This window comes from Phodopus roborovskii, unplaced genomic scaffold (assembly GCF_943737965.1).
Source record: "Phodopus roborovskii unplaced genomic scaffold, PHOROB, whole genome shotgun sequence".
NCBI lineage: Eukaryota > Metazoa > Chordata > Mammalia > Rodentia > Cricetidae > Phodopus > Phodopus roborovskii.
This window is the reverse complement of record NW_026126418.1, coordinates 4,446,790-4,460,281: the sequence shown is the minus strand read 5'-3', so window position 1 is coordinate 4,460,281 and position 13,492 is coordinate 4,446,790. Positions and strand designations below refer to the sequence as shown.

Sequence of the window (13,492 nt, the reverse complement as noted above, 5' to 3'; positions counted from 1 at the left end):
CTGGAAGGTTTAACTGATCATAGAAGACCTATCCAGGATACAGGTAGCACTGTCTTTTGGGCTAAGGCTCTCAGGGAATAAACAAGAACCAGTGAGCTAAGCACCAGCATTCCTTTTTCTGCTTCTGGGCTGGAGCTGCAACATGAGTAGTGGCTTCTCTCCTCTCACTACGTCTTCTCCTCCATGATGGACTGTATCCCTTCAAACTGTGAGTCAAAATAAACCCTTCCTCCCTTAAGTTGCTTGTCACTGCAGCTTCTAACCCCTCCCCCTGCCCCTTGATACTATGTATCTTCCTGAAGCATGCCTCTGGAATGAGGTCTGGTAATTGTGACACTGCCTCTTCTAGGACATGCTAGGAGCTCAGTCACATTTATAAATATTTTCAAATTGACCGCCCATCTTTTAAGCTGTGAACTTGTTGATCTGCCAGGAATGCCTACCATATACAGATACCTCCTGGTTAATGATGTGGTTATGTTTCAGCCAGCCCCATTTTAAGCTGGTAGCATACCAGTTTAAAAAACATTTAATAAATCTGGCCTTTCAAACATTATAGCATACCTTAAAAATGCTCAGAACACAACACTGTACTAACCTACAGATGGGCAAAACCATGCAACAGGATGTCTCATGGATATTTATTGATGGGCATTTTGTAAATACACTGAGCACAAAACCACGAAAGGTAATATACCCAAAAGGCTAGCCACAGGGAACCTTATAGAGTACAGCTTGTTCACTACTGAGATCACGTGCTGTCTAGGAGCTGTGTTTCATTGTGACAGCCAGCATCATTGGGCACACTGGACCATGAAGCATGAACCCAGGGAAAGATCAACACTCAGAATCTGAAACACAAGTTCTTCTGCATACATCCTGTTTTGTCACCATCATGAAGAAAAATGTCACAAGTAAAGCTGCCAGGAATGAAAGACACAGACATCAGGTTTAGAATGATCACCTAACTAGCATGAACTAAGCTTGGGTTACTTACCCAGCATTGCAAAGCAAAGAAACAAATGTTCCCCAAAGGGACAAAATAACCAGTTGAGGGGTGCATTTTTAATTCTGGGAATGGTTTGAATGTTTCTAGTCTTCTAGAAGCCAAGCCTGCTCCATCTACACACACTAGGGTAAGCAATTGGGCTGGTGTGGGAAGAATCGTGGTGGGACGTTTCTTTTATTCATGAATTAACTATTTTCTACATAATTTTCATTCAGAGCATAACATTTCATTTTAAGATAGCCTTTTAAAAGATTTTTAAAAATCACATGTCAGTGTGGTATATCATGTGAGGCTGCTCAGGAGGCCAGCCAAGGGTGCCAGATTCTGCGGAGCCGGAGCCACAGGTGGTGTGAGTCACGAGAGTAGGTGTTGGGAGCCAGTTCCCATCCTCTGCAAAAGCAGTACATACTCCCAACTGCTGGGCCATCTCTCCAGCTCAAAGACCAACGTTTTAAGTACTTATCAGTCTAGAGAGATGGTCAGCAGGCAAGCGTGCTTGCTGCTCCTGCAAAGAACCAGAGTTCAGTTCCTAATACCCACTTGGGGTGGCTCACAATGGACTGAGTCCAGATCTGCTGACTCCAATTCAAGCGTGCTCACACACAAATATACATACACACATTCAAATGAATAAATAATAGAAAATAAATCCTTTTTAAAGGAGCTAGGGATGACCATACGCACCTGTAACCCCAGGGCAAGGGATAGGTGGTGTGGAGACTCAGGGATGACTGAGGCTTGCTGGCCAGCCTAGATGGAAAACAGTGAGTTCCAAGTTCAGTAAAAGACTCTGTCTTGAGGGAAGGGTGGGTACAGGTGGAGAGTGATATCGGAAGATACCTCAAGTCCTACTCTGACTTTCACACAAGTACACATGGGTGCAAGCACCTACACATACAGGTGCACACACACATGTGCACACACATGCACATGCATAGCAAACATGTGCGCACACACAGAGAAATACTTTTTTTTTTTTTTATAATTTGAGAGGTTATTTTCCCCTTTCTACATTAGTCTGTTATTCTGTTTTGTACCTGCTATATGCATTAGGACAAATTAAGTTCAAAGCCAAAAATGGTTTAATTATCTAGTCTGCCTGCTAAGAGTGATCAGTTTAGGACATCTTTTTAAACATGATTCATCCTTTTCCCGTGAATGTGAGCTCTTAGAAAATGACTACTAATTAGGTCACTATCACTCAGTGCCCTGGCTGATGGAGTGAAGAGGAAGTTAGAACTGCTGCTGTGAATCATGGCAGACCCACATTCTGGCAGTGCACTTCCCTCTGCAGATCCAACAGCTCCTGCTGCATGGGAAATCTTTTCCTTCACTCTTTGTCTATTATTAGATTGTTTTTGCACACCATATTTTGTTCATGTTCTTCCCCCCTGCAGCTCCTCGAAGATCCTCTCTACCTTCCTATCCAATCAACATCATTCCCTCTCTCTCAAGACAAACAAAACCCCCACAAAACCAATATAACAAAAATTACCAAAATAAAGCAAAAAGCACACACAGAAATATGTGGAGTCTGTTTTGTGTTGGTCAACTGCTCCTGGGCATGGGGTCTACCTGGAGTGTCATTGATTTACCCAGTGTTACTCCATTGGAGAAAGCTGGTTTTCTCTTTCCTGGAAGGTGTCAATTGCTCATAGCTTCTTGGTTAGAGGTGGGACTGTGTCTTCCTCTCCCCAGTGCTGAGATTTCATCTGAACCTGTGTGGGTCTTAAGCATGTGTCATTGTCTCTGTGAGTTCACATGTGGGTCAGTCCTTTTGTGTCTGGAAGACACTATTTCCTTGGCATTACTCAGCACCTCTGGCTCTTGCAATCTTCCCACCTTTCTTCTGGATCAATCCCTGAGCCTTGAGGGGAGAGAGTCGATGAAGACATCCTACTTAGTGCAGAGTGCTCCAGAGACTCTCACTCTCCACGCACTGTCCAGTTGTAGGCCTCTGTGTTAATTGTAATGTACTGCAAGAAGACATTTCTCTGATGTGGGTAAAGCGATGCTGTAATCTGCATCCTAGCCTAATGTGGCAGCTGTTGGCCCCTAGGACAGAATGGTTCTGTGGGTCATCAAGAGTCACAAATGAATGGAGATGTCCATGAAGGAAAGGCTGAAAGGGACAGTGTAGAAAAACTGGTGTGTGTGTGTGTGTGTGTGTGTGTGTGTGTGTGTGTCTGGGTCCAAATGAAGCGGCCGAGCCCCAGGGGGATGGAGGTAGGCTGGAAGGAGGTGATGAGAGTTTTGGAACAACCCAGGCTGCCTTCTACCCTGTGGCTAAGATTTGCTTGTGCAGCATACCTAACCTGCTTATTTGTGTATTTATTCATTTATTTTTATATGCAGGTGTTTCCTTTGGGATTCTAAACTAGTCAAGGTTTGGTAAATTCAAAATTAAATCAATCTCACTGATTTTCTTTTCCCACAGCATTGAGTTTCTTTATCCTGGCAGAAAGGAGTAAACATTTTGCCCTAGTTTGAGATCTCCAGACCCAGGAGGCAGAATGGCACATTTCCAATCAAGTGATAGGTTCACTGCTGGGCTAATGGATTCTTTTGCCAGGACTGCCTTGGTACTTTTGGAAAATGAATGCATTGTTTAAAACTATCACTCACTTCTTTCTCTTCTTTATTGGCTGATCTTTTTATTTATATGTAATCTTTTCTGCATAAGGATCCCTGTGAGACATGGCACCTGATCACCCACAGAGGTTTAGAAATACAGGGCACGTCTCACATGAGATCAGCTATATAGCAGGAAGTGGGTACTGAGAAGTCACGTTGCCTGCTGGTTAAGAGCATGTGCTCTGGAAGGCAGATAAACTATGGATCTAGTCTGAGCCCCACTTTCCTCTTCTGGACAAGGGGCACAACAACTGGAAAACATGCAAATTCAACCATAGAGCACACAAAGCAAGCAGAATAGGACTTAGTCTGCACTGTGCAGCCAAGAAAGTTGAACTACATTTTGTGAATAGTGAAAAGGCTCAAGAAGAACCCTGAGTAAACAGTCTAAAGTCTTAGAATTATCTCCTATGTGAGCATTTTTTCCCTAAAGAAACTTATGATGTTTTAAAGATAACACATAATTCTCAAAGAAAAGTACACACACACACACACACACACACACACACACATGCACACACACGTGCACACATACAATATATTCACACACATCTGTGAATGATGAACAATCTATTATTTTAGGTAGTTTACTGACCTAAACTTCTAAAGGTAATAGGTAGGTGCTGAAAGTTATGCTACATGGCCAAAAATGTGCTATATTCTTTCAAAATTAGTAGAGAAACCTCTGGCTTATTTCCTCATAACTATAAAAGTGTCTCTGCCCAGACTCTTACAAGAACCCTATTAACAGTTGTCTTGAATAAAGAGCCTAGCATGTCTCAGGGGTCTGAGTGGAAGAAAATGTCCCCTAAACTAAGCAAGCTTCTGGAAATGATGTCCTTGGCCTCTTGACAGGGGTGGGAGTTCTAAAACTTAAAACTTAGGCTGATTTTCCTAAAGCCAGGGTTCTCATTTGTTTATTTGTGTGTATATGTGGGAGGTAATATGTGTGTGTGTGTGTGTGTGTGTGTGTGTGTGTGTGTGTGTAGGTATGTGTTTGAGTATGTATGGGGGTACACATGTGTGTGCATGGCTGTGGAGGCCTGGGGTTGATGTGGGGAGTTTTCTCTATTATTCTTCCTCTTTATTCATTCTGGCAGGGGTTTTCAGTCAAACCCAGGCATCATTGCCATGGCAAGTCTTGCTAGCGAGCTTGCTTTGGGGCTCCTTTGTCTATGCCTTCGGAATCATAAGCTGCCAAGTCTATCTGGCACGTATGGGGCTTTGAACTCCTATCTTCCCAGTTGTGTGGCATGTACTTTAACTGCCAAGCCATTTCTCAAGTTACTTCACCTTATTTTTTGAGACAGGGTCTCTCATTGAACTTGAAGCACATTTTTTTCGGTTAGGCTGGCCGGCTAATGACCTCAAAGACTGAAGTCACAGGCCTTTGCAGCCATGCTTGACATTAACACAGGTGCTCGAGGATCCAAACTTAGGTCCTCTTGTCTGCACAGCAGACACTATCACCCACCAAGCCATCTCCCTAGCCAGAAATAGTCTCTGTTAGGAGAACTTAGCAGACAAGCAAAGATGTTAACATCAAAATATGTGGTCAGAGTGTCTAGGATTTTGTAGCATGGAAAAAAAAATGATTAGAATCACTGAAGAAAAAGGATGAGTGGACCGGGGGACATAGCTCAGCGACCAAGTGTTTGCTGAGTGAGTATGAGACCCTGGGCACAGTGCTCAGCACTTGAGAAAAGAGATGAACACCACCATCAATGCAATGTTAGATTTCAACCAAGAAAGATTATCAGAGATTCAAATGACCTGTTTTAAACTGGACCCTTTAAAAAGCCCATTTTAAGTCTTATGCCAAGCAATGATTAATCTCAAACAGGAAAGAAAAAAAAATCTTCTTGCCTTCAAATCAGCTCGATATATTTAAAAAATGAAATGTCCTATTCAAATCCTCACTTCTCAAATTGTAAGTTGCTCCAGTATTTGAATTATTAGTCTTGTTATAGATAAGATGAAGATTCTCTGAAATTGTGGGGCAGGGAGAGAAGCAGTGTGCATCTCCACCTTTAGTGTGTAATCGGTTCACATGAACTCATGGGTGCAACTCCAAATTCAGGACGGCTCTGTCTTGAGGGCAGGTACTGGATGGAGCCTCCTTATCTGGAGAGACCTGATGGGACGAAGGAGCGTTTGCAGTCTGGACACATCACTGAGCCCAGTCCTGTCACATGGAGCCAGCTCTCACTGTTGGACATCTCATTGTTTCTATGGCTCACTAAGGAGTTATGAAATCAGGAACAAATCCAAATTTTCACAACTATTATAGATGAAAAGCAGCCAGTGTTCCATGAACTCAAATATATTGCTACAACTCTTACCATGTTCCTAATAGTAAGGGGGAGGAATTAAGACCGTTTACAATCCCCCGTGAATTTCAGGTCAATAATACACTGTTTACGAATAGAACAATTAGAAATCACAGTCACTCTTACACATTCCAAGTAGCTTACTTTGCAAAAGAGGAAAACAAACAACAACCATCTCCCTTGCCACTAACACCCTCCCCATAACATAAAACAAACAAACAAACAAATAAACACAAACATTGCGGAGCATCTTGAAACTCCCCAACCATGTGGTAAACTAGAACACTCTAGGATGCTGTATCCCTGGCTTTCTGGTGAAAGCTTGCATCCATCCCAGTGCACCAGACACTTACATCGTATCCACTGTTCCGAATTCCACGCCGAGGTCGCTCGCGTGTGACCAGAAGGTCCATCTCGGTTTCTCCCGGACTTGGGCTGTTCAGAGACTGCCGGCTTCTGTAGACAGAGTTCTTCATCTGTTGCCTGAAGGAAATCCAACAACTGTTATGATGCAGCAAATGCCCCGACAGATGGAATTCTCCACCCATCCAAACCTACAGTCAACCAGTAGAGGCTTTGGATTGGCCTCAGAATCTCAGAACTGATGGTACTCAGCCCCTGGCTGTCAGAGGAAGTAGGGGAACAAGGGACCCCACCTCCTGAGCTGCCCAAGATGTTATAACTATTTGGCTGAATTATGTGTTCTTTCATATCAAATTAGGCAACTACAATCAATTGTAGCAGTGCAACTTCATCTAAAATTCTGCTGATGGCAACGCCAGGGGTTCTCTGCTGACCCTCGAGGACAGCTAACATTGCAGAACAAACTTGCCTCTGCTGACTTTGCTGACTCAGCAGCCTCCTGTCCCTTTTCCATCTTTTAGATTTCAGGCATGGACTCCTACAATGTGTTAGTAAATGAAGCCTGTAGAGAATGGGCCACTTTTAATGCTACGATCATTGATGGATTTCTTTTCTACAATTACCATGTAGACTCTCTCCTTGGCAAAGACAATGAGGCTTAGGGGCAATTCAGCTAGGCAGCCAACCAGTCACCACTTTTTTTTAATTTTAAAAAATTATTTATTTATATTTTTACCAAGTGCCTAGTATGTACTAAGCACCTGGAAACTGAGCATCCCCTGGTACTTCTACTGTTTGTATCCCAATGGTGGAAAAAAAATTGGCAAACTAACTTCAGAATGATTAGTGCTATTACTAAAAATAAGGAGGACTGGGGAGGTGGCTTATTATTAATGTATATCCTGGTACTTGAACACAAGTCCTCATATTTGTACCAGGATACACATTAATAATAATAATCATGATGATGATGATGATAATAAATGTGGTGACGTACACTTGTAATCCTATCACTGGTGAGGCAGAGACAGGAGGACCCCTGGGGTTCACTGGCTGGCCAGATTAGCCTACTTGACAAGTTCCAGGTTGAGACACTTTGTCTCAACAAATGGTGGGTGGATACTGAAGGATGATATCCAAGGGAGTGCACATACACACACACACACACACACACACACACAAATAAGAAGCTCAAAGGAGGCCTTCTTCTTCAAGGAAGTGACTCTTTAGCTGAGTTCTAAATAGTCCCTGAAGTGAGCACAAAGCTCTTCAGGCTCAGGTAGCAGTAGCTTGTTCCAAGGTGTCAGCTCAGCTACTTCTCAAAGATTCATACATTTGCTACCATCTTGTTTCAGCTTGTCTTTGGGGGAATCTATCCATAGAACCCACAGAAAGCAGCCACATGAAGAGAGGGCCATCATGCTTTTTTCCTCCCACAAGCAGCAACTTTTGTCAGCAGGAGTGAGGATCATTAAGTCTGGGGATTCTGTGGAATGACAAAGGGCTTAGAAGTCCCTTTCACCCAACAGCAAAATAATGCATGCCTCCAGACCATCTCCAGAGAGCTCCTAAGCACTTCCTATTATATGTTTCAGTTCAAGGATTCTAGATATTCATGTCTGGGGGTAACAACCACACACACACACACACACACACACACACACACAATTTCATGAGCACAATAAGTTGCTTACGGCATTTAGTCACACACAATCCAGCAAGAACTTCAAGGCAAGGCTCCACCCTATTACTTAGCCATGAATACAACAGAAGCTCTTAGATCTCCATTACCACCAGAAACCACACTGATTTTAGGAGAAGCTGTTCTTTTTGTCTAGTCCCTTGATAACATGTGGTGATATTTTGTTTATGTTCTAACATAAACTTGCCTGAAGATCAGAGTGTAAAGCTAGCAACACTGGCTATCCATAGAATCCTGGAAGTGGTGGTACACACCTTTAACCCCAGCTTTCAGGAGACAGAAGCAGACAGATCTGTTAGTTCAAGTCCAGTCTGAGCTACATGAAATTAATCCAGTTTAAAAGAGAAACAGAGCTCACACAAAGGTGATCCCAAAACTTGGGACCCCATGCCTTTAATCCTAGCACTAGAGAGGGACATAAGGCAGGAGGAGACAGGAGCTCAGGGCAGTTGGGAGCAGTCTGAGGTTCAGTGGATCATCCCTTGGGTCTGAGAATTGGTAGAGGTGACAACTCTCTAGTGGCTGGCTGCTTTGTTTCTCTGATCTTCAGCTTTAACCCCAATATCTGTCTCTGGATTTTTATTATTAATACCAACTAGAATTTGTGATACACTTACCCCTTGGTAAGTACAGCATGGTGCTTCTTGGGGCTACCTTTCCTGCAGAAGTGGGTACTGACTCATATTGGACCAGTACAGAGTCACATCACTACATCCATGTGATTGGTCAGGAGGGTGGTGGGCACATGACTTAAGCTGGACCCAGTGAGACTAAATATTGGGGTAAAGCCATGACAACTAGGAAAAAGGGACTGTTGTAGATTTGAGGAACACAAACCTGGGGTTTCTGACAACCTAGGGTTTGTTTTTTCCATCATGAGGTTTTAGCCTGCCTTCAAGAGAGGCTGGGAAAGAAAAAACAAAATCAGTATGGTTCCCTTGATCTAGCCAGACTAAATTGTTGGCCTTGAACTAATACAGTTTGTGCTGGACTTCAATTGTTAGCAATCAAAAGATCCTGGCTAATATGGCAGCTTATAACCTCACATTATAAACCATACCCTCCAGTTGTCTGCAACTAGAGGCTTCCTTTAGGAAAGGGGCCTGGGCACAGCAGGCTGGCAAGGCTGAATATGTTTAGAGTGATCCATATCTTAAAGCAGATCCCAAAGAATTTGCATCCTTGACTTAATTACAACTATGCTTTCAGAAAAAAAGCACACTTTTTAGCTACCCAGCCACTGTCAATTAGCCCATTAAGAAAAGATTTACTAATAAGAGCAGTGGCAGAATAAGCAGGCAGATTGGCAATCAACAGTAGGTTATTTCATAAGTATTAGACATACTAGTGAGGAACATGAATATATTAAAAGCTTAGACACTGGAACACCCACCAGCTTGTTCTGCTTTCAGAGAAAACACTGCATTATGATGGCTAACATTCTTTTTTTTTTTTTTTTTTTTTTTTTTTTTTTTTTAACAGTGCTGGGGATTGAACCCAGGGCCTTGCATATACTAGGCAAGTGCTACCCTATGGTTGAGCTACTTCCTTAGATTGCTATGCACAATGTTTCAATGACCAGACTTCTAGGGTGGGCATATGCCTGGTGTACGACTGTCTACTTGGTGATAACTTAGGCTGTCCTGTAAAGAGATGCTTATTTTAATCAATTGATTCTACTAGGCACACTTGTTTTTACTTTGCTATAATTTATAACATGTCAATTTGAGGTTTTTTTTCCCTCCTCTGACAATATTGCTGGGTGGGTTATAATGTGTTTTACTTGAGATATTTTAACTTTCAATAGAATTTAAGAAAGCAGTTTCAAACCATATTCCATGGAACCCTGGGGTTCTGTAGAGAGAGTCTAAGCCGCTGAAGGGAGTGGGCTGTAGTGCTGTCAGAGCAACTCTGAATAGATTACTGACGAGGTTACTGACTTGTGCTAGCCCCATAGATGACGATCTATGAGGATTTGAATGCAAATGGTTTCTTTTCAAGGTGGCTCTGGAAACTACCAGCCAGGGGGAGGTGGATGCATGATGAAGAAAGGATGCATGGAAGTCAACAGAGGTACAATAAGATTGATTCATATTTAGGATGTCTGGGGCTCACTCACTGGAAATAATATGGGGGATGTGTTCTCATATTATTGTTCGATGGCAAGAGATACCTACCATTGGGAAGATAGTTTACTACACCCACATAACTTAAAGATCTAGGCCATGAGGGACAGAAGGGTGGGGTACACAGTGACCAGGTAGATCAGAAGGCAGAGGAGAGAGGAGGAAGTGTAAACAAAAGCCTTCAAGTTATGGCTTCTGGGAGATGCAATGGACAAGGCAGGGGAAGCAGGTGTGGGAAGAGCTGGTTTGGACAATTAACAGGTGACCCCAGCCTGTGACAACAGATAAACAACCCACAGTCATCTGGAGCTAAACCCCTGAGCCACAGCTCTAAGTCCCTTCCTTTTCTGTTAGGTTTCTCTGCCATCCCATCTCTTTCCATCCTACCTCTCATGCCTCTCCCCAGCTTATCTAGCTCATGGCTCTCCTTTTTCCTTGAGTAGTGAACACTCAAATGGGTTTTCAAACCATTCTTAGTGCTATAGAGACAATGAATCATTTCCTCAATGGACACCCGCTGAGTGATAAGTTCCAGCACACAGCAGTAACAGTTCATCAGGGAACCTTAAACGCAGCTGACCTGAACTTATGTTGAAGAGTCTAGACACAGCTCCTACGGAAAAGCTCTGCTTAAAAAAACAAAATCACTGAAAGTGTTGTCTGTCCAGTGACTTTCAAGCCAAGAAATCTAAGAACAGCTTCCACCCTAGTCTACCAGAGAACCCCAAAGCAGTCCCCAAGAGCAATGTGCTGTCAAACCCGTATCTTTTCTTTCCCTCCTCCTACAGCCATTACCATGGTGACAAGTGCATTGTGAACCCCGCCACGCTGTGATTTTTATGTCCTCAGTTTGTCATACCAGCCAACCAAGCCTGGCAAATGAAGCCCTGGCTTAGAATCCCCCCCCCCCTTTTTTCTTTAGTAAAATACATTATGTTGGCTCAGTTTATTCCCAGTTCCCAACCTTGTTTTGTTGCTTTTACCTAATTCTGATGAATGGTATTGTTTTTAACATTTGGTTTTCATTTTTAAAGCAAATATCCACTCAGGCCAGGGTCTACCCTGCTCTTTGTGGTGTGTGGAGCATGTCCCTGCAGTGGCTTCATGGTGGCTGCAGTTTCAGCGTGCTCAAAGCCAGGGGGGCGTCAAGGAGAATGCACTCCGGGAAGAGGTGGTCTCGAATTATGGAAGTGCTGCAGGCAGGCAGGAAAGGAAGAGAGGTGGACATGGTAAGCTTTGCTCTCCTTGGCGTCTTGGCCCACTGTGGGAGGTCGCCGCCTGGTCAGCCACAGAGCTTGGAGGCAGCTGCTGTCACGCTTGGAAGGTTTTCCTTCTCTAAAATTCATGTCAAAGTTTGGTTGCTCCTGGAAGCTTCATTCCTACTGGCTAACTTCCACAGTGCTGGAAGGTTCTATAGACATTGGAGGCTAGGGTGATCATCAGTCATACTCTGCTGTGAACACTGGGAGCTACAATAATAACTGACCTGTCAAGACATGTGCGCCCGTGGCAAGAATATTAGGAGAGGAATCGAGCATATTTTTATTGGATTTAAAACCCACTACATAAGATGGGCCCCTCCCAAAAGCCTATGACTGCCTAGTCCTAGCTTCTAGGGGGAGATGGACAGATTTATTAATTAATCGTAATTAACAAATAGTCTCATTTATTTTTATTTAATGTGTATGAGTGTTCTATCTGTGTGTATATGTGCCACATACATGCCTGGTGCCCACAGAGGCCAGAGGGCATTAGAACCCCTGAATCTGGAGTTACAGATGAAAGTGAACGGCTGTGTGAGTGCTATGAGCCAGATCCAGGTCCCCTGAAAGAGCAGCAAATGCTCTCAACTACTAAGCCACCTGTCCATCCCGGATCTACGAGTTCTGATTTTTTATACTCACAGATTAGTACATCACTCAACCCTCATCAGGGAAGCTTCTCTTTTAAAACGACTAGCAACCAGTCAACATGCAGAGAACAAGAGACTGTGGAGTGCTCATCTCTAAACACATCTACTCCACACCAAGCTCCCTCATTGAGTAAGAGGAAGTGGAAGGATTATAAGAGCCTGAGGTAGCAGATATCTGTAGCAAAACAGTGCTTGCTAGACATGACAGTGCAGTAACACTATGAACTCATAGATACGGTGACTGCATGCTTGTCCTAGATGAAGCCAGCCAAAATCCCAGAATGGATGGGAGAGAGGCTCATGAAGTTTCACCCGTAGCTAATGGGAGAGGGAGAGTCACTGCTCTTCAGGGATGCAGGCTATTCACATTCTCATAGATGGTTCCATACCCATACATATACAGGTTGCACTAAATGGACTCAGAAGACACTATATTTGAAAAAGATGAAAAGAAAAAGAGAGCACAGGAAGTTCAGAGGGAACAATGGGGGGGATGGGGATGAATTGGAGGAAAAGGAATAGGTAGTGGTTTGGATCCAATTATACTATATATTCATGGATGAATAAGAAATAGAATAATTTGAACTTACTGCTGTTTTATCAGTGTTAGAAGGTAGAACCTTTGACTAGTGATACAGTCACAGGGCACATCAATGATGTGGTGGTTTGAATGAGAATGGCCCTTATGAGCTCATATATTTGACTGTTTGGTAGGTCCCCAGTTGGTGGAACTGTTGGCGAGGGAAGGATGAGGGGGTGTGGCCTTGTTGGAGTGGGTGTGGCCTTATTGGAGGAGGTGAGTCACTAGGAGCAGAATTTGAGGTTTCGAAGGCCCATGCTGAGCCCAGACTCTCTCTTTCTGCCTGCTGCCTACAGATCCAGGCTACTGCTCTAGCACCATGCCAGTTGGCCTCCTGCTACAAAGATCATGGACTAAAACTGTAAGCAAGTCCCCAACTAAAAGCTTTCGTTTGTAAGTGCTTCCCTGGTCACGGTGTCTCTTCCCAGCAACAGAATAGCGGCAAAAGCAAATGGCCCTATAAAAGGGTGAGTTTAGCCCTCTTGCTCTTTGCTCTATCATAGGGGGATATTCACTTTGTCTCCTTCTGTGTCACTGACCACACCCATTGGGGGTGGAGCCAGGGGTGGAAGTGACCTGGGGAACTAGGTCGGAGGAGGCAAGAGAGAGCACTCTCTTGCCAGCCGCACAGGGACAGGAGGACATCCAAAGGAATTCTTGGAAGCAGGAACCTGTTGGTGTTCACCTGTCTATGTTGTGAGTTATTTCTCCTTAAGTAAACATCTGTTCGGCCTAATTGTTTATCCTGATCCTTATTGATCCTTATTAAACCCTCCACCATGTGCTAATACAGCAAGACCACCTTTGCCAGATTCTGGTGCCTTAGTCTTGGACCT

The 13,492-nt window shown here is 43.6% G+C and overlaps 1 protein-coding gene across 1 annotated transcript in view; it reads right to left on the bottom strand.

Annotated features, from left to right (window-relative positions):
- Positions 1-13,492, bottom strand: part of Kiaa1549l (KIAA1549 like) — a 112,092-nt gene that overhangs the window by 39,049 nt on the left and 59,551 nt on the right. The window contains exon 16 of the mRNA XM_051183806.1: positions 6,327-6,456. Coding sequence (XP_051039763.1) covers positions 6,327-6,456 — 130 coding nt within the window. The remainder of the gene's footprint in view (positions 1-6,326; positions 6,457-13,492) is intronic.